The sequence below is a fragment of the Pelobates fuscus genome, chromosome 7, assembly GCF_036172605.1.
Source record: "Pelobates fuscus isolate aPelFus1 chromosome 7, aPelFus1.pri, whole genome shotgun sequence".
Lineage (NCBI taxonomy): Eukaryota > Metazoa > Chordata > Amphibia > Anura > Pelobatidae > Pelobates > Pelobates fuscus.
Genome location: NC_086323.1, coordinates 111,771,603 through 111,793,423, shown reverse-complemented (window position 1 = coordinate 111,793,423; position 21,821 = coordinate 111,771,603). Strand labels below are relative to the sequence as shown.

At 39.7% G+C, this 21,821-nt stretch overlaps 1 protein-coding gene across 1 annotated transcript in view; it reads right to left on the bottom strand.

Moving 5' to 3' along the window:
- TNRC6B (trinucleotide repeat containing adaptor 6B) overlaps positions 1-21,821 on the bottom strand; it is a 117,798-nt gene that overhangs the window by 4,018 nt on the left and 91,959 nt on the right. The window contains 14 exon segments of the mRNA XM_063426400.1: positions 691-924; positions 2,659-2,742; positions 3,019-3,165; positions 4,541-4,717; positions 6,727-6,861; positions 7,301-7,460; positions 8,406-8,504; positions 9,969-10,100; positions 10,243-10,368; positions 13,163-13,333; positions 17,325-17,473; positions 17,616-17,661; positions 19,444-19,518; positions 20,412-20,590. Of these exon segments, the coding sequence (XP_063282470.1) occupies positions 691-924; positions 2,659-2,742; positions 3,019-3,165; positions 4,541-4,717; positions 6,727-6,861; positions 7,301-7,460; positions 8,406-8,504; positions 9,969-10,100; positions 10,243-10,368; positions 13,163-13,333; positions 17,325-17,473; positions 17,616-17,661; positions 19,444-19,518; positions 20,412-20,590 (1,914 nt within the window).

Genomic DNA, 21,821 nt, shown 5'->3' with positions numbered 1-21,821 from the left:
AGCCCCCAGTCTGTATTATGGCGATGTAAATTGAAGTATAAGCCGAATTGGGGTTTTTCAGCACAAAAAATGCTTATACTCTAGTATATACGGTAATAATGCGCACTGAAAGAGACATGATGGCTTCCTTGTGCAATTACCATAGTTTGTATCTTATGGTGACCGTCCCATTTAATTTTAGCAGTTTCTACATTCGCAATGTACAATTCCAATTGAACAAAGCAATGAGAACGTGCTTCTTCTTAGTTAGAACAGTTCACTTTAATTTTCTTTGATTCCTCCCACATAGGTAAATTGTAGCAGCATGTTGGTGCTTTACCCATTATTTAGAGCCCAAGTTTGTCAATGGTGCTTTCACATGATAGCACAGTATGCAGAAAACTGTGTGACACCACAGCCTGCCATTAACTTAAATAGGGACTCAAAAGTTGGCCAACTGTAAACTTACATTCGTAATGCAAGTGAAATAATAGAACGGAGTAAACTAACTTCTGTGAAACGCCCTACTAGTAATAAAATTAAGAATACTCCGTTTTACCAATTGTGTTTAGCTATTTTTATTTTCTTCTGCAACAAGAAAAAAAGTTCACTGCTTACTGCACTAGCAATATGTGCTACTGGTTACACTTCATTTGAAAAAACATACATTGACTGAAAGTCTGTTAATTACAAAAAATATATATATATTACCAGATGCAATTCTGGAGTCTTGTCCCCCCCAACCTCTGACAGATCGGGGGGCTGTGCTGTTCCAGGGGGAGTTGGTGGATTTGGGGTTGTTAGTGAGCCCTGGAGGGGGGCGAGGCAACCCAGGGCTGTTCCTGGACATTGGGTTCTTCCACTTGTTAGAGTGATGTGACGGATTGTGTCCTATAGGGTCTGGTGACCAGGCGGATTTGTAGTCCCCAAACTTTGCTGAGAGTGCTAGGAGCAAGTGACAAAATAAAATTATTGGTGCGTATACAGGCTTGCATTATGCATCACAGAATTCTGGGTCATCCATACTACAATCCAGATAAATGTTTTGTTCCCCCTAAAACACAACACTTTCAAAGCAAAACAATCCATGAAATATATATATATATTTCAAAAGTTCCTTGCACACAGACTTAACAAAACAAAAGACTGGCAGGTGCTTCAAACCAGGGGTAGGTAATGTAGATAAATATGAAGAATGGTGAGCACTCACGGTCTTTAGAAGAGTTTAAAACTTGTAAGTTTATTGAAGATTCATTTAAAAGGAGATCGACGTTTCAGTCCATGTACTGGACTTTCCTCAGGTTCTTGATCCTGAGGAAAGTCCAGTACATGAACTGAAACGTCGATCTCCTTTCAAATAAATCTTCAATAAACTTACAAGTTTTAAACTCTTCTAAAGACCGTGAGTGCTCACCATTCTTCATATCTCTTTCAGTGATGTCTGAAAGCTACATTCATGACCCTCTGCAAGAAGGTTGTCTATTTTCTAACAAACCTGTGTCTTATCTGCACTCATGTCGCTTTAACCCCTGTATCACAACTCAACTTTGAATTCTATGTGTCGTGTTGCTCAGAAATGCTTCAGACTTGAGAAAGGGAGGTTTCTCCCGAAAGCTGGTCATTAAAAAATTCTATTAGTCCAATAGAAAAGGTATTGCAAGATACAAATTGTATCTGTTTTTTTTACATACATACTTAAAAAAATTATATATATATATTTTTAATTTCTATTAATTATCCATTATAGATCCACTACAGAGTTTTTAACCAATACAATGTGTGATCCTGAAATGGTAAGGAAATTATGGCCACACCAATCAAGAGAAGAGTTTTATAAACCAAATGAGTAGGGTAATTTACTGACCAGAAACCTTATTATTACACCTATGTCTAGGTTTGTGTGATCTAAAGGTTGGAATCAGCGTGAAAGGCGTGTTCAAGTGCCATATGAAAGGCATTTCAAGTGAATGTACTTTCATTAAAGGGACACTAGTCAACGGAAGTTAAATGTAGTGGTTCTGGTACCTATAGCATGTCCCTGAAGGCTTTACATTACCTTTAATGACAGTCACTAAGATGACCACTAGTCATCTTAGTGACTGCCATTAGAGCTTGCAACCTACAGTTCAGCGTCTCCACGCTCTGCATGGAAGTGCTGAACATTCCCCGTAGAGATGCATTGTAGATGCGCAATAGCACTGATGTCGTAAAGATCTATTTAGTCAGCAATGTAGGCGGGGCCAGCACAGCAATGAAGTAAAGCTAACTTTAAAACCTTTTTACTCCATTCTGGCGGGGCAGGGGACCTAAACAAGCAATCTAGTGTTAGGAATACAGGTTTGTATTCTTAACACTATAGTGTTCCTCTAAGCTTGGAGAACTGGCAGGCTCAACAGCCAAGCTGAAAAAGCAACACACAAATACTACATGGCAAGCAAGGCAGTACATTCAATATCAAGTCTATATACAGAGATGCACAGTGATGGTAATTCATAAGTGGTAAATATAAACTAGGAATGAATCATGAATGAGAAAATCGGCTATTTTCAAATTTGTGCTGGAAGAACATTATTTGAAAGTATTATATTATTTAGGGCTCTTAACAGGTTGAACTATGCCACATTAATCTACATTTATCGGTTTCAACGGTCTGTTATGTATAAACCATAGTAAAGATACCTGAAGTGCTGTGGATATTCTCAGAGGCACTGTAGGGCCAGGCACCAGGTGAAGGCAGCGAGGTGTTGAGGGAAGAATTGGACCCTGCAAAAACATACCAAAGTGCAATGATTTATAATATAAATGACTGTTTAAGCAGATGACTACAATAACCAATAATTATTTATATAGCACCAACGTATTCTGTTGTGCTGTACAATAGGTAAAACAAGACAGGCAATTAAATTCTAAAAAAAACACGTTTGAAATGCAGGAGGAGAGGGTGAAGAGGGCACTTCTCAAATAAGCTTACAATCTAATTTAATCATTTACTGTTAAAACTGTAGCCAAGAAAAAGTCCAATTGCTTGCAGAAACTTGCCTGTGGGGGTGTCCTGCAGTAGCTGGTGGTCAGTATCTACGATGGGAGATGGGGCGGGACCCCCTAGCACACTGCCAGGGGTAGCATACGGATCTGATTCTGGATCAATATTTTGGATCCCTTTCCATGGCACACCAGGCTGAAATTCTATATGGTGGAAAGAAGGAGCATAACATTTTTCATTACAAATCTTTATTTTTCGTTTAAAAAGAGGAAATAATGATATAGAAACATAGAAACATAGAATGTGACGGCAGATAAGAACCATTCGGCCCATCTAGTCTGCCCAGTTTTCTAAATACTTTCATTAGTCCCTGGCCTTATCTTATAGTTAGGATAGACTTATGCCTATCCCACGCATGCTTAAACTCCTTTACTGTGTTAACCTCTACCACTTCAGCTGGAAGGCTATTCCATGCATCCACTACCCTCTCAGTAAAGTAACACTTTCTGATATTTTTAAACCTTTGTCCCTCTAAACCTTGTTTTCAGTGTGGAGTATCTGAAAACAAGGTTTTAAATGGGTATGTGCATGTAAATATATGATTTCCATAAAACTCCAGGCACCAATAAGACTTCTATACATTTATAGCATATTGCCTTAGGTGTGTTTTTTGCATGCTCCATTTTGTGTAGTTTTGAAGGGAGAAAAAAAGGCTTAGCAGCATTAAATTCCGCAACCTTTCTTCCATTGTCCTACTATCCCCATTCTAAAATATTCATGTTACAGTACCTGGTAAGGGATTTTTTACAGCCCTGTCTGAGCCAAACTAACTATAAGAAGATTGCCTAGGCCTCAATCTCAGAGTACCCTGCCCGAACCTAGAGCTCCAGTTCTGTTCGGACAGGGTGAAATGATTCTGTCTAAACTGGCAGGGAGCTCGATCGAGCTCTCTGCGGGACACATCGTGGCTTGCATCTCAGGTGCAGATCACTTTAGAGCTCCCTCACAGTCTCTGTGCTCAGTCAATGACCCAGAGTGATTGCCACAGCACACAATCATTGTGCAGTGCCAGGGGCCTGCAAGGGAGCACTTAAAGTGATCTGCACCCAAAAGAGGTGCAGAGCGCAACCCTCGCTTAAAAAGTAAAGGGAGGAGGGGAGGGGGTGCGCAAAGAGTCAGGCAAAATGATCTATTGATCTCACTGCCCTTTCAGAGAGCAGCCCCTTCACAAACAGAGTGCTGGCAATAGCACTGTTGAGTTATTAAGAAAGGTGGAGCTTGGAGCTCTGGCTGTTTATCAAGTGGTCTCCCTGTTCAACACTGCGTCCCCCTCACTTCTATCAGTGGCAGAACACTAAGTGTTCCCTTGTGGTCCCCGGCATTTCTCATTAACTCCGTGTGCCGCAGCCGGTGCTCTGAATCATTGATTGTCTGCGGAGACCGCAATGGAGCTCTTAACATGATCTGCACCAGATAAAGGTGCAGACTACAAAAAACTAGGTTAATTCTAGCATTTAATAAAAGGAAAAGCTGGTATAGGTAGGAAACACTCATGCTTTTCATAGCCTGTGAAGTCACCTGGAGGCCAGCTGGCATTGATTGATTTACTTCCAATTTTGCTTGAAGGTGGGGATTTGGCAGGTAACCAGCTCTCACTGGCTGGCCCACCATGCAATCCAACAGATTCCCCAGACATCATGTCAAACTGGTTGTAAGGAGAACCACCACGATTCTTTACAGGAGGGGGGATAGAGCCTGGAGACAAAAAGGAAATGATTAACATACTCATTAAATATTAATTTAAGATAATTCACATTAAAAAAGCACCCTAAGGGGGGCAGGGCCCGACCGCCATGCTGGACAGTCGCATGTATTGCTAGCTCTCTAGCTGAATATAACTCGTTTCTAGCCTAATTTACCTGGCTTATCGGCTTGGTGGCGATCCTGCATATTGCTAAAGAGACGGTGAATCTCTCACTGACTGAAAGCAGCCTGCTCTGGCCCAAGCACAGGGAGACTGCAGCTCCCAGGATTTACAGCCTAGGCCACGGCAGATGTACACACTTGGGAGGCGGCCGCTCCCCAGCACCCGATCGTGTACCAAGTCCTGCGCCCCCACCCTCTGGACCAGTGGGGCACCCACACTGGGCAAGACTGCTGCACAACCCAGAACCACGCTCCTAAAAGGCCCACCTGGAGGAAACTCCACTCACACTATCCACACCTGAAGGGAACGTCTCACCGTCGGGAACCTTGGCTGATCGGGTCCTCCTTCAAACCCCATGTGGGTGACTGGCGCATAAATCTACCAGGATTTTCTATCCACTCATTTTTAATTGGACACCCTCCTGTGTTTAATGTTTAACCCCTTAAGGACCAAACTTCTGGAATAAAAGGGAGTCATGACATGTCACACATGTCATGTGTCCTTAAGGGGTTAAAGGGACACTACAGTCACCAGAACTACAGCTTAATGTGGTTGTTCTGGTGAGTATAATAGTTCTCTTCAGGCATTTTCATGTAAACAATGCCTTTTGAGAGAACAGGCAGTGTTTACATTGCCCCTAGGGACACCTCTAAATGGCCACTCCTTAGATGGGCACTGGATGGGCTTCCTGGTTCAGGGCTGCACAGTAAGCAGCCCTGCCGTTCAGCGTCCCCACGCTCTGCATGGAGACACTGAATTTTCCTCATAGAAATGCATTGATTCAATGTATTTCTATGAGGAGGTCCTGATTGGCCAATGGCATTTGGCCCCGCCCCGTGCCGATTTTAGTCAATCCAATGCTTTTCCTGTGGGAGAGCATTGGATTGGTTATAAATCGGTCATTTTGATGATGTCACAAAGGGGGCGGGCCAGCTACAGCAGACCCTTGCAGCGCTGGAAATAAGGCGAGTTAAATACTTTTATAGGGAGGCCAAGCCAACTATATGGTGGGTCTAGCACTATAGGGTCAGGAATACAGGTTTGTGTTTCTGACCCTATGGTGATCCTTTAATGTTTATTTGATTTGCCTAGTATGTACCCCAAGCAGGCTTCAGTGATCTCTTATAATGTAGTACATATCTTAGTTGACAGCATAATTTAATTATTCTGTGCACTCACTACGTTTACTATATGTTCTGTGCATGAATATTTTCCACACGTGTATTTAACACTGGCTAACTCCCTGTCTAGTTAGTTGATCTCTTAACTCTTGCAACGTCTGCATCCTCTGAACTCAGAGTAAAGAATAAAGGACATATAGCATGTGTCAGATCCCCATATGAGACCTCCAATAGCAACTAAGCCTAGCCCATATACTCTGTTAAATTAAAATATATTTGTGTATCGCAGTCAGTTAATGACAAATTCGTACTTTCTTGATATCCACTTTAACAAAAATGTGCAGTGTCATCTAATGCTAACAACTGTATTCCTATGCTTCTTGAACAAGTTCGCAATATCTGTTGTGGCTTTGCAAACATACATGTCTAACCTATGCTCAACTAAAATTTCATTTTTTTTATTTTTTATAAAAAGCACCACATTGTCACTTTGCTGGAGCACACATTCAAATTAACTGCTATGAACAGGAAAAATAAATATCCAAAAGACTTGGGTTACTAGCTACAATTTGATATATGTGAAGAATTGCATTCCATATGTACATCCAACCAAGACAAAGTCTGCAAAAAAAATGCATTTAACAAAAGAAACTCATACCACATAAATCCCTTAAAATAGTGGGTATGTATGTACAACTTACTAAAGAAGTGCTCACCATTCTTCTGCAAGCTGGCATCTTGGGGCATGGATGAGGGCATTCCATCCATCATGGATGTCCACTGTTTGAAACGAGACTCTGCCCCAGCTTCCTTACCCACTATACCATAATCCATGCCGCTTGAGCCAAATCCTTAAAAAAGAAAATAAAAGTAAATTAAGCATTATAACGGATTCTTTAGTGACTGATAACTGCCCCAACACCTCACATAATGATTGATTATTAGATCAATTTAACATTAGATCAACGTATTCCACAATAAAAAAAATGGGCTATGCGGTCAAAATAATCAGATTTTTCCAAGTGAGTGTTGTGTTCCACAAATTATTGCTATACCCTGAAGTACAACCAGCAGTCTGGGTTTTTATCAATATCCCTTTGAAACAGACCTAGGTAAAGCCTACATCCAGGATGCGTGCAGTCACTACAGTACGAATGAGAAATTCGTACATTTACTTCTACTATATGTTCTTATCACCATTCTACAAAATGTAATTTTACTATGAACATGATAGAAAACATTTTTAATATTTACAGTGCACATAACACCACATTCACCTAAATTACTTACCAGAGCCATATCCAGGGATATGACCCTTGCCTTGCATATCTGGGAGTCCTACAGGATCTATGTGAGTCTTGGGTCCAGCAGGATGGGAAGGAGAATGCTTCATTCCTGGCTGCCTTTGCTGTTGCTGCTGCTGCTGAAGGGCACTTACCATTCGTGCCAGCTGCTGAGAAAAAGGCAAAGAAAATTGGCACGGACAGGCAACAAGTTACACAAAATAAGTTATTACAGTATAGTGGAGTGCATAAAAATGACTGTAGCGAGGGGGAGACAAAGAAGCATTCCGTGCCCACTGGATATTACATAAACAGGGCTTCTACGGGAAGAAAACAAAAGACTACTGGGAACATGAGTTTAAAATTTATGAGCCCTTCATTTTAATTGTATAAACAGATAATCAGTCATTTATTCTGTCAAATATATACATTCACATAAAAAAATAAAAACGTGCAAGCTTGGAAAGCATTGTATTAAAATAAATAATACTTAGAATGTAGAGCGCAGTAACTCAACATGCTGTAGAAATAAAGAAACTGAATAATCCCCTTAGTCAGAGAACATGAAAATAGTTGACTTTACAGCTCATCACTACAAATATCTCAGAGTTAAATATGATAGTAACCACCGCTTTTTTGTTGTACCATGATTTTGTATTCTGTCCATTTCAAGAGGAGTCTGTTGCACAATACCACTGGTTCCCAACTCAGTATTCTGGGCACAACAATAGTCAGGGATTAAGACATTTAAAATATGTTACTATGAAGATACTGATTTGTGTATTACCACTGCATTATACTTTGATAACCTAAAATAAGATGTCCAAAAGATAGCTTTTTTCATACCTTAGATTACTGAAACAAATAACTAAGTTCTAAGGAGCAGAAGAAGTTATCAGAGGGCTGTTTAAATATGTAGGGATATTTTACAAGGCTAATACATTTGTACATAAAATAGCACCGTGGTATTGACAAAACCATGTTTGCTCATTTGAATTCAAGATTGTTTTGTGAAACATCGAGAAGCAAACCCAGTTACGTGATTAAACTTGGAAACCATTTACATTGGGTTCTACTCAAGCAACCTGTGGTAAGGCAGACAGTGGCAATACCTGCTGCTCCTGTTGCTGCCTGACTGCTTGTGATATCTTCCTCTGGTTCTGAAGCAGCTGCTGCTGCTGCTGTTGCTGCTGCAGGAGAAGCTGGCATGCCTGGGGACAGAAAATGGTAATATTGAAGGATTATTATATTTTCCAACTGATACAAACAAAAGGGTTGACATCTCCAAGTCCTGTGTTTAAGCTTTATGCCACACAGTGAATGAAGCCTGCTAGTGGTGTCATATTTGTATAGGACTAAACCCCACTTGCAATTAGGGATCGACCGATTATCGGTCTAGCCGATATTCTGAATTTTCAGCAATATCGGTATTGGCCAATAAAGATACCGATATTGCAGACTAGGGCCACCATCAGTGTCCTGGGGGGCCCAGCACACGCTTACTTACCTTCCCAGCAGTTCCCTTAAGCTCCCCTGTTTAACTCTTGCGAGTCCTGTGGCAGTCAGAGCGTTGCCATGGTAATCCTTGGCACACAGGTAGTGAGAGTTAGACAGGGGAGCTGCTGGGAAGGGAAGTAAGAATGTTGCTGGCCCCCACCCCCCTCCCCCCCAGGACCGCCGTGGGCCCCCAGAGAATGCCATATCTCCCCTTCCTGGCCAGGTAAAATGCAGGGAGGGGTGTTTAAAAAAAAAAAAAAAAAAGTATATATTTTTTTCAAATTGCCCCCCGTGCTATATAAATAAAATAATAATTACATACCTACACACACACACACACACACACTGCATCCACTACACGCACACACATATTATTAAAAACATAAATTCTGACTGGCATGCATATTTTGAGCATTTACCTTAAAGGGACACTAGAGTCACTTAAGCTCAATGAAGTGGTCTAGGGGTGCCAGGTCCCCCAGGTTTTAACCTTTCAGATGTAAACATAGCAGTTTCAGAGAAACTGCCATGTTTACATTGCAGGGTTAATCCAGCCTCTAGTGGCTGTCTTCCTGACAGCTGCTAGAGGCGCTTCTACGACGCTGGATGCGAAAATCGGATTCAGCATGCAGAACGTCCATAGGAAAGCATTGAGAAATGCTTTCCTATGGACTGTTTGAATGTGCGCGCGGCTCTTGCCGCGCATGCGCATTCCGCTCCACTCTGGAGCCGACGGAGTAAGATGAGAGGTCACCAGCAACGAGTGAGCCCGGCGCTGGATTAAAGTAAGTAACTGAATGGGGTTTTAACACCTTCAGCGCCAAGGGAGGGGGGGATCTAAGGGTTTTCCTGACACTAAAGTGATCCTTTAATTAAAAAAAAAAAAAAAAAAAAAGATTTGCACATAAATAAATAAATAAACATGTTCAGTTAACAGTAAATTTGTGTAGATTTTTTTTTTTGTTAACTAGTAAATGTCCAGAATATCGGTAAATTATCGGTTATCGGCCTGAACGTTTACAGATTATCGATATCTGCTCTAAAAAAAAAATCTAAACAAAAAATTTAACATCGGTCGATCGCTACTTGCAATATAAGAATATCCTGATTTAATGCTTCAATAAATTGTGGGAGTTGTAGATGAAGTTGAGCAAAACTTACATTTAGAGGATACATACCAATTGGAACTGCTGGATTTGGGGGAGCTGGCTCAGCATCGCAATCTGCTGAGGAGAGAGTTGGGGTCCCATGTTGAACAACCCGGGGCTCATATTACTATTAGGGAACTGCTTCAGCATGGAGGCTGAGACCTGAAGAAAGAATTAGGGATTAAACACATCATTTTTCAAATTCCTATTAAAAATTATATTTGAAAATGTTTTGTAAAAGGAAGACAAACCAGCAGGTAAAAATGCATTCACAAAAGAAACAATACACCACAACAAGTATTACCTGGGGAGAAAGAAACTGGGGAGGCACTTGGGCCCGAAGGTTGGGAGAGGAGTTGAGCGATGGCACGGGGTTGTGCATGCCTCGCGATTGTGCACCGCTGTTCCCAAACAGACCATGATTGCCACCCTATGAAATAAAAAATAAATAAAAAAAAAACAGGAATTAAATTATGACGCCTAGACTTATATTAAAATAGCTACTTTCCAGTTTAAAAGGATGAAATTAGGCTCCAAATTAAAGAATTTCAAGGATGTTTTAAACATTAACATTGACACACTGTTATCATATGCTATTACCGTATATACTCGAGTATAAGCCGACCCGAATATAAGCCGAGGCCCCTAATTTTACCCCAAAAAACTGGGAAAACTTATTGACTCGAGTATAAGACTAGGGTGGGAAATGCAGCAGCTGCTGGTAAATTTCTAAATAAAATTAGATCCTTAAAAAATTATATTAATTGAATATTTATTTACAGTGTGTGTATATAATGAATGCAGTGTGTGTATATAATGAATGCAGTGTGTGTATGAGAATGCAGTGTGTGTGTATGAGAATACAGTGTGTGTATGAGAATGCAGTGTGTGTGTATGAGAATGCAGTGTGTGTGTATGAGAATGCAGTGTGTGTGTATGAGAATGCAGTGTGTGTGTATGAGAATGCAGTGTGTGTGTATGAGAATGCAGTGTGTGTGTATGAGAATGCAGTGTGTGTGTATGAGAATGCAGTGTGTGTATGAGTGCAGTGTGTATATGAATGCAGTGTGTGTGTATGAGAATGCTGTGTGTATGAGTGCAGTGTGTGTGTATGAAAATGTTGTGTGTATGAGTGCAGTGTGTGTGTATGAAAATGCTGTGTATGAGTGCAGTGTGTGTATGAGTGCAGTGTGTGTGTATGAATGCAGTGTGTGTGTATGAGTGCAGTGTGTGTGTATGAGTGCAGTGTGTGTGTATGAGTGCAGTGTGTGTGTATGAATGCAGTGTGTGTGTATGAGTGCAGTGTGTGTGTATGAGTGCAGTGTGTGTGTATGAGAATGCTGTGTATGAGTGCAGTGTGTGTATGAGTGCAGTGTGTGTGTGTATGAATGCAGTGTGTGTGTATGAATGCTGTGTGTGTGTATGAGAATGCTGTGTGTATGAGTGCAGTGTGTGTGTATGAATGCAGTGTGTGTGTATGAATGCAGTGTGTGTGTGTGTGTGAATGCAGTGTGTGTGTGTGTGTGAATGCAGTGTGTGTGTGTGTGTGTGTGTGTATGAGTGCAGTGTGTGTATGAATGCTGTGTGTATGAGTGCAGTGTGTGTATGAATGCTGTGTGTATGAGTGCAGTGTGTGTATGAATGCTGTGTGTATGAGTGCAGTGTGTGTATGAATGCTGTGTGTATGAGTGCAGTGTGTGTATGAGAATGCAGTGTGTGCATGAATGCAGTGTGTGTATGTGTGTGTGTAATGCAGAGTGTGATGCAGAGCCTTGGTGGGGGGTGGGCATTTTTATTTTTTAATTATTATTTTAATATTTTTTTTGTTTCATTACATTTTTTTATTATTATTATTTTTATTTTATTATTATTTTTTATTTTATTATTATTTTTATTTTATTATTTTTTTATTTGTATTTTTTTTATTATTATTAAGATACATACATTTTTTCGTCCCCCCTCCCTGCTTGCTAGCTGGCCAGGGAGGGGGGCTCTCCTTCCCTGGTGGTCCAGTGGATTGGCACTGTGTAGGAGGGGGCTGTGGGGGCTGCAGAGAGATGTTACTTACCTTTCCTGCAGCTCCTGTCAGCTCTCTCCTCCTCCGCCGGTCCGTTCAGCACCTCGGTCAGCTCCCAGTGTAAATCTCGCGAGAGCCGCGGCTCTCGCGAGATTTACACTGTGAGCTGACAGAAGAGCTGAACGGACCGGCGGAGGAGGAGAGAGCTGACAGGAGCTGCAGGAAAGGTAAGTAACATCTCTCTGCAGCCCCCACAGCCCCCAGTCTGTATTATGGCAATGCAAATTGCCATAATACAGACAATTGACTCGAGTATAAGCCGAGTTGGGGTTTTTCAGCACAAAAAATGTGCTGCAAAACTCGGCTTATACTCGAGTATATACGGTACTCTATTTCCTAAACTCCAGCCCTTGTAGCACACATCAGTGCTGGTTTATAGAATCTCCCAGCAATCATGATTATTCCACTCAAGCCAAAGTAGCAAGGTGATGAAAACATGCACTACTGTGTGCCTCAAGAACTGGTATTAAAACTACAACATGAATATACATCTGGAAACTAAAATCCTATTAGAGTAGATGATCATATTTAAAAAAAATAATTTAAAAAAATGCCAAAGTAGATTTTTCGGTCAAACAGTCAACTAAAACCTCATGGACACATTAACTCTTTATTACAGAATAAATACACATGGTATCAGTTATATAAACTCATTGATACCAACTACAATTCTATTAGTATATTTTGAAAGTTATTTTCCGGAGAGTTTATGCTCATTTACATGAGCTTCCTGGAACTCTGTTTAAAATTAAAATAAAAAGCATAAATTATAGAAGAACCAGGTTCTGGTGTTTGTTTTGACAGATCAACACACTTGAAATAGGTATGAGCAAATGGCATGATATGAATTCCAAGTATTTTTGGTAACCTTTAAAATATATTGTTAGGACCTAATTAGACACTATGAATATAGAAACTGGCTGTGTTTTGTTCAGGGTCTTACTTGTGTTTATATTTTTGAATGGTGAGGGTAGGTTGGTTTTTGGAATACAAAAAAATAAAAAACAATCTGTCCTAAAACCAAGTATAATAAACTCAACACAAGACAATGTTTGTTGCAATAATTGTTATTATCTCAGTCCAGCAAGGATTTAAACACGGATACTGCTGCCCTCACATGGTAAATGGAGGACACTACAACTCTTACTTGTCTAGCAGCGAAGGTTTGGGGGTTGAGACCCGAACCGATAGCCCCCAGGCCCATGGAGGGGATCGAGGAGCCGGAGGGAGATAGCTTGTAGCTGGGGGAGGGAGAAAAGGGAGAGCACGGAGCCTCGTCCCCAAGGCACCCGTCTTGATTGGAGAAAGGCAAAGTCAGCTAAAGCCAGCCAGTGGGTGTTGGTTAGTGAGGCAGCAGAATGCAAGAGGGAAAAGGAGAGACAGACACAGAGAAATAGTCTATTCAGTGTAAATTACAGATATGACAATAATTAAAGCTGGCTCAGGAATGCAACTTATGCATTAAAAACAATATTTGTTTATTATACTGATGAGTGACTATGAACGTCAACTGTCGTGACAGTACCTATACAGTATTGGGAGAGACACTATGACTCAAAGCAAAAACCCAGACATGGGGAACTTTCACACTAAACAAATTCTATAACAAGTCATACATAGAACACAGCAAAATGGACTGTGTGGCAAAATAAATATTCTAAATAACCAATGTTTTTAACTTGCTGACTTATATGCCAGTAAGGAAGTGATTAAGGCCATAAAAAGCAAGAAACCAAGGCACTGTAAAAGCAAGATTGTGTATCAATATTTTATAGATACCCTTGATAAAGGCAGCCAGGTGCTGCTGAAACATTGGGGGGTTATTTTGGATTCGTGTTTCTGCCCTATCAGGCTTGTGAGAACGTTGGTAAACTATTGCTGTTTATTGTTCAGTATTATTTATGTTTTTTGCCTGTTTTTGTATCACTTTATGTATTATTGTCATTTAATGGTTTGAACCCAGTATTGGTTTATTAAACCAGGTTGGATATTACCTGTGGTCTCTGGTGTGCATTCTCTTTCTTATTTGAATATATATATATATATATATATATATATATATATATATATATATATATATATATATATATATATATATATATATATATATATATATATATATAGAGAGAGAGAGAGAGAGAGAGATCTATATATATATATATATATATAGAGATCTATCTATCTATATATATATATACACACACACACACACACACACACACACACACGGCTGAATTTACCCTCCTTACTACCCCAAGGACATAGCATATGGAATGAGCAGTTTATGGTGTAGTTCGTATGTGTGCATGTGAATGAGGCCTGAATGTGAATAGGAGCAATAGTGTGCGTGTGTTGAGGGGAAGGACGGGGGGGGGGGGGGGGGGGGGAGGAGTAGGTGACAATGTGTGTGGGGGAGATATAGGTTGCAGGAACAACTGGGGCTTTAGTACTTTTGTACAGATTCACTTGTTGCACCAAAGGACAGTGATCACTAACATGTCACTCCAGATATTGCATCAAATGGAGTTGAGACAGTTGATGTGTCAAGTTTAGCCATCACAGCCCAACAAGAACATACAGTGTCCACTGACATTCATTCCCTCACTGTATACTGCACATGAATGAAAGGGATACATTGAATACAAAAGATCTCCTGCATGAGCTCCACATGGGTCACCATAACACCTGCCAGGCTGCTGCACCCCCCACCCCCCTCTGGGGTGCAGACCATTGTTGTAATAAATGGTTTCCTGCTGAAGTGTGTTTCGCAAAGGGAAATAGAACACTGGCATGAGAATGGGCTGGCCAATGAGGGAAATCCATGCCACCTATCTTCTGTCTGCCCACCATGGTGGCCTTATGAGAAATCCAGCTTTGGTTATAAAAAAAAAATAAAAAAAAAAACTTTAACAGGCTGGATAAAGCTTACAAACACACAAGCATACAGGTGACTAGAGAAAAGTATGCAGGAGACCCACAAAGTAGATCTTTCTAAACACCATCTTTCAGGATTGCGTGTAGAACCTCCCAAAAGAGTAAAAAAATCATCCCTAATCCAATACCACTGCAAACAGTTACAGTATATTGCTGCCAACATCCAAAATAATGGAAATGGAGTCGTAGAGCAATTGATTGGATGTGAAATTTTAGTTGTGGTTTAAAGGGGTGAATTATTTTTTTTTACTAGTCCATGGAGTGCAAAACATTATCACAATTAACAGACATGCCACTGAAAACATAATGAACTGAAAAAAAACCAACATACTGAAAACAGGAAGATGACCTATTTTAATGATTATAAAAAAAAACCACACAAACTTCAAATGCTTTACTAAAGCAATGCTATCAAACTGCCACCAACAATTTGTTATTGTAAAAAAAGTAGAGGTTTTAAATAAAATGTTTCTTTTAGGGCATTGAGAAACCATTTGAGTTCCGTCCCTTTTTTGTGAAGTACCCATATTAGTATGGTTAGATGCTGCCTTGATCCTACCTAGGCACAAGATAAAGCACTTTTATCATTCCCAAGTATACTTAAATGGTTTATCTTGACTGAACGGTTTAATTCACTGAACTCAGATATCATTGAGATTATTTTACCTCCATTATACTATTTCCTGAAACACCAATGACAAATTAATTTGCATGATGAGCCAACTGTAGGACTTGTTCAAAGTTTGTGTGTGCTTTGCAATACTGCTAAGAAGACGAGGTCAGCCTCTCAAGCTCCAAAAGAAGTGGGACCACTAAATATAGATAACCACGTTTTCAGTAAAGTAATTGTCCAAGGAATACAATAAAGAATCTTTAAAGCCTATTAAAACCTCAAATGTCAATATACATAATATATCAATTACCTTTCAATGAGCAAATGGGAGGCCTTGCCACAGAAAACAAAAAAATGAAATCAAAATATTCTGAAAACAGTCTTTGCTAGATTCCACAAACTCCTGGGGCTTGACCCCAAATGAAAAGATGATGACCCCTACACAAACAGACATGTAGTCATATGTCATGACATATTACTGTGTTTCTGTTACGTCCCCTCCTTTATTGCCATGAATAGCATGCTGCTGATGCTTTAAATTTTCTCACTGAAAGCATAGACTGAGACACACATATGCTGCACAACCAAGCATTCAAAGCAATCCAACCACGCTACCTATTAGAGGGGTGTGCAGAGAGATTCTGTTGCCTGTGCTCTCCCTACCGACAGTCACGCTGGGGCCACACTCCATCATGCTGGTGAGAACCGCCGGAACAGACCTCCGTCTCACACTGACTCCCTAGAAGGAAAGGGCCTCAGCTGGAGCAGGACTGGTCTGAATTACCACAGAGCCCTGACAGGTCTCTTTGATATACCTGGAAGCGGAACCCACCTGCAACACCTGGCAACCCAACCTCCAGAAGGGGCATCGGCTGATTCACCTGGCGCACCCAGAGACTCTTACCCATGCGGTCTGCCCCGGTACTTCCAATCCACGCAGAGAGTCACTGGAGCCCATCTCCCTTTACTAACAGCATCACTCCACATTGTGGGACTATCATCTACCTGTTGCTGGTACCGGCTAAATGAACCCCAAGCATTGCCTCATCTCCCATGTTTAGCCTAGCTACTTGACCACATTTTATACTCTGCTTGTTTGCCTCTTATTGCCCTAGGAAGCAGGGTCTGTTAAATCTTACCTATAAGGGTGGCGGTACACCATTAGTGGTGACTAACACATACCCAATGGTAACCCTCCTACTGCTGAGGGCGACATAAACATGAAGCTACCCCAGACACAAAGATCCCCTCATTATTATCCTGTACTTACACAGTCTATTATATCATCTTAGTTGCACTCACTACTTCTAACACATGTCTAGCACTCCATAACACGATGCAGCAGTAGACATAATGTTAAGCCTGTTTATATACTTCAAAAAATGTGCAACTTATCATGCCACTGTCAATCGTGTGTGTGTGTGTGTGTGTATAAATACATCTACTATACATCTACTATATATATATATATATATATATATATATATATATATATATATATATATATATACACATACACATATATACATACACACACACACACACACACAGTTCTGGCGTTTGATGCTAACCTGTACTTACCTGCACAACAAAAAAATAAAAAATAAATAAGATTTATTTTTAAATTTATAGTCTTTCAATTTTAACAAGACTCCTGTACTAAAATCTTCTAGTTGCTGCATTAAAGCCCACACCTATATAGAGCCTACCCACTTCTTTGTGATTTATTCTAATATGAATTGCTACTAATTTGATCATTTACCTTCTCAAAATAAGGCCCGCTGTCTGCGGCTCCCATCTCTTTGGAATTGGGCAGACGGAAGCTAGACCGGTCCTTCCGCATCATGTCATTGAAATCCCCGAGATTCACACCCCGTTTGTCTGCCTCAAACTTCTTTTCCGGAAGCCCACCTGCACAAGCAGTGAAAAGAATGGTTAGAATAGGTGATACATGGATGCTTTTAATGCAATATGGTGTTAAATAAAAATATAAATATTGGTACTTGCTCAGTGCATCCCACCATTTAAAAAAAACTATTTACAAAGCACTTACCAACAGGGTGGTCCATCTTACTAGCAGAGGGGTCATCCACTTGGCTCTGCAGACAGTAAAACAGAAAATGAGCAGTTAGAGATTCTATCCTAACGGTAAACCAGGGTCTGAATGCATGCATTATGGGGTTCCATCTTAATAAAACATTTGTATATGGTTTGCTCTCTCTTTAGTACCAAACACGATTCAATGATAAATAAGTCACCAGATTTAACTGAAATCTCATTCTAGTGATACAACTCAAGAGAAGGAAAAACACCACCATTTCGATCTTGCTATCAGTGGAAGCTGATCAATATTGGCTGATGTGCCAATATTACCTTATTAGTTTTTTTGCATTTTTCACACACAAACAAATATTAACACTAAATTTGGCCAGTGTTTGTGACCATTTGTTTGTGTGTGAAAAATTAAAAAAACTAATTTGAACGCCAGTTTTGGCCAGTGTTTGTGACTAAGTGGCTACTAAAAAAGACGGAACATACCCCATTTGCAATACCTTGGGTTGTCTACTATTGCAAATGGTATGCCATCATGGGGGTCATTTTCATTCCTGGGCTACCGTACGGTCTCAAAGGCAACATAACCAATCTGGCGAATTTCAATGTGAAAAAACTGAAACGCAAGCCTTGTAGTTGACTCGGTAACTATTGAAAACACCATAATACCTGTACATGAGGGGTACTGTTATACTCGGGAGACTTCACTAAACACAAATATTAGTGTTTCAATACAGTAAAACATATCACAACAATTATATCGTCCGTGTAAGTGCCATTTGTGTGTGAAATGCAAAAAATTTCACTTTCACTGACAATATCGTCGTTATAATACATTTTACTGTTTTGAAACACTAATATTTGTGTTCAGCAAAGTCTTCCGAGTAAAACAGTACCCCACCCCCCATGTCTTGAAGAGTTACAGGGTTAAATATAGTGTTAGCAAATTAAATTCCCTGGACTTTTGGCAGGTCCCGCAAATTGTACTTAATAAAATGACCTAATTATGAAAAATTATTACATAAATACACACGTAGAATTATACATATATATTTCATTCTACATGTATTTTAATATATATATATATTAATATAAAAAAACAGTTAAAACTAATTTACATATTTTGTAATTTTATTTTTTAACGTATTTACATATTTTAATTTTATATTATCTATATATATATATATATATAATGAAAATGACATATATTTAATCAATATTGTACGTGTACTTTGATAATTATATATATTAATATTAAAATACACTTAGACAGTGTATGTGTGTATATGTGTTTATATACTTAGATCATATATATAATAAATATATATATTATCTGAGTATAAATTTTATTTTCAACTGTATCTTTAACGTTTTTTTTTACTTTTTACAGGCAGCAGGGGGAGTACCTGTCATTACAGGCACTCCCCCTGCTGGCACTGCCTTGGACGGCTATGTCAGCCATGTGATCGCGAGGTCCTCGCGATCACATGGCCCAGGGGGGCCCTGGGCTCCTAGGTAAATCCCCATACCGCGATCGCCGGTGTGGGAGAGCCGGTTCCCTAAGGAAAGCATAGAACTCATTTTACTTATACAAATATTGCCTACCATACATATAATTATGTCCGTAACAAGGACAGTGTGTAAATTTCTCACCAGTTTCGTGGCACTAAGGATCTTTCTAGGTGTGTAACATTTGCTCTTTAAAGCTCTGAAACCTGTATAGCACACAGTGGTCAGAGGTCATTAGTGTAAACCATTCACATGTCGTTATGAATCATGTTTCCTGAACAACTCACAATTCTATACAACATTAATGAAGAAAAGCTTACCAGCAATCCCATGTTCGAGAACTGTTTGGACAATGGGTTTATCCAGGAATCATTGTTTCCCCCTTTCAAGGGACCCTAAATGGGAGTAAAAAATAAATAAATAAATAATTGAGAGAAGGTTCATAAATTGTTACCCTGAGTAAAGTATACAACATTTATCACAATAGAGAAACTTTAGCCAGTGTTCATTTTGGCAATGTAGGCTTCTCTGTATAGTTATAGGCATGGAAATTATAAAGCAAGCTTCAAATAGCATACTTCTCAAGCAACCAGTCGTTAACAATTGATTAAATTATTATTAAATAAATATTTAATAAATAAATATAAAAATAGCTAAATAAAATTTGCTAAAAGCAAAAGTTATAACTCTTCTGTTTCAAGCACACATATTACAAATATTTCTCGTTTTCCCATTCACTACTGCCTAACAGTATCATTAAGTATCCTAGTTGGGTAGCAGATTTTTTCAATAAACAGGGACTTGTATTGAAGTGAAAATAAAATTGCAGGGTTTAGGCTAAAGAAAAACAAGTTGTAACTACAGTGGAATTGGTGAATTTTTCCAAATAATCTATTTTGATCTAGCAAGCTTCTCCTCCCCGCCAATCAACTTGCAGACATTACATCATCATGCTGGCCCCATAATGCTACTGGGGTGGTCAATCTAATTGTCCTTGGGTCATGATATTTTAGGTGGGTCCAGGGGTCTTTAACAGTTCTCAAATGCACTACTAAATCTTTACTTGAGAGTTGATATGTACCATGCTACACTGTTTGGCCTGTTTTTCTGCCTATTGCATTTAAATTTCAAAAACCTCAGTTCACCGTCTTTCTCGCTACACCTATATCGTATACAACATAATATTGGTTTTATATTAATGAGAACCCTTGTGTAAGACTCAGTGGGGTGTGTGTTACAATGGCTGACAATTCACAGAGAAAATAGATTTATAAACTCAAATCCTCACCTTGATCTGTGGTTTCTTTCCTCCTTGGCCCCACCCTGCAGAATTGTGAGAGGAGCCACTTCCCTGAGATCCTGCACTGTTCCAGACGCCACCTTCCTCTTCTTCATCCCAGCTACCGTGACGATTCCCTGTCACTGGCCCTTCAGTTTCACCCCAGTTGTCTTGCATAGATTTTGTACCTAGGGAGGTGAAGTAAAAAAGTAGATCGTTTCAGTAAGCACAAAACTGCCATTGGTCGTGTGTTCCATCACATGACATGAAGATGGACGGTGTGTATGTACTGTAAAAAGATTATTAGCAAGAGATGGGCTGAAGTAAGCACACATCGTTTAAGGGTCCCACAAACACCAATGCTGATATCACTTTATTTTATTCTGAGCTCAGGCGTGAATTAAGGATGTAAGTACTCTACACCACAGAAATACAGTGATTGTTACATAAAAGTGACACCACTTGAAATAATAAGAACATAAAAATAAATAAGTTAAAGAATGTTTTAGCTAACAATCCAATTGGTGTGAATTAAAACAGTGGCCTTAACGTGGTAAACTAGTAAATTCTCTTAAGGATAAAATTTTAAAAATAATTTCCTTTCACCCCCAGCTCCAGCACTGTTCCTAGCGTACAGGTTATACAAATTACATATAGTCGGTGAATTTACAACTACTGTCCCACCCAGACACATGGCATGACTACCAATTTCTGTGTAATTACTACTACCTTAGCGACCGTAAGATCACTTGAAAAGGGCATTCATTAACTTGTGTCAGCCTGAAAAGTGTGCCTATTTATGGAAATGTTTCTGTAGTCAGAACTATGACTTGTAGCAATTTACAAATAAACTATGGAACTGTCTAAAGCAGGGGTAGTCAACCTTTTAATACCTACCGCCCACTTTTGTATCTTTGTTGATGGTAAATTTTCCTTACCGCCCACCAGTGCCACAGTACCTACCGGTAATTTTATAGCGCAAGTGCGATTTATTATATATATTTTTTAATAAGGAGGGTTATATTTTTTTTAAATATGTACATAAATCTATTTCTTTTTCCTATTTTCTATTCTATTTTTTTCTTTGTGTATGTGTGAAGGGTGCTGTGTGTGTGTGAGAGGTGCAGTGTATGTGAAGGGGCATTGAGTGTGTAAGGGGGACAGTGTGTATGTGAAGGGTGCAGTGTGTGTGTGTGTGTGTGTGTGAAGGGTGCTATATGTGCATGTGAAGGGTGCTGTGTGTGTGTTTGTGTGTGAGAGGGGGCTTTGTGTGTGAAGGGTGCTGTATGTGTGTGAGGGGGCAGTGTGTGTGTGTGTGTGTGTGTGTGTGAGGGAGGCAGTGTGTGGAGGGTGCTACGTGTGGGTGAGGAGGGCAGTATTTGTGAGGGGGTGCAGTGTGTGTATTAAAGGTGATGTGTG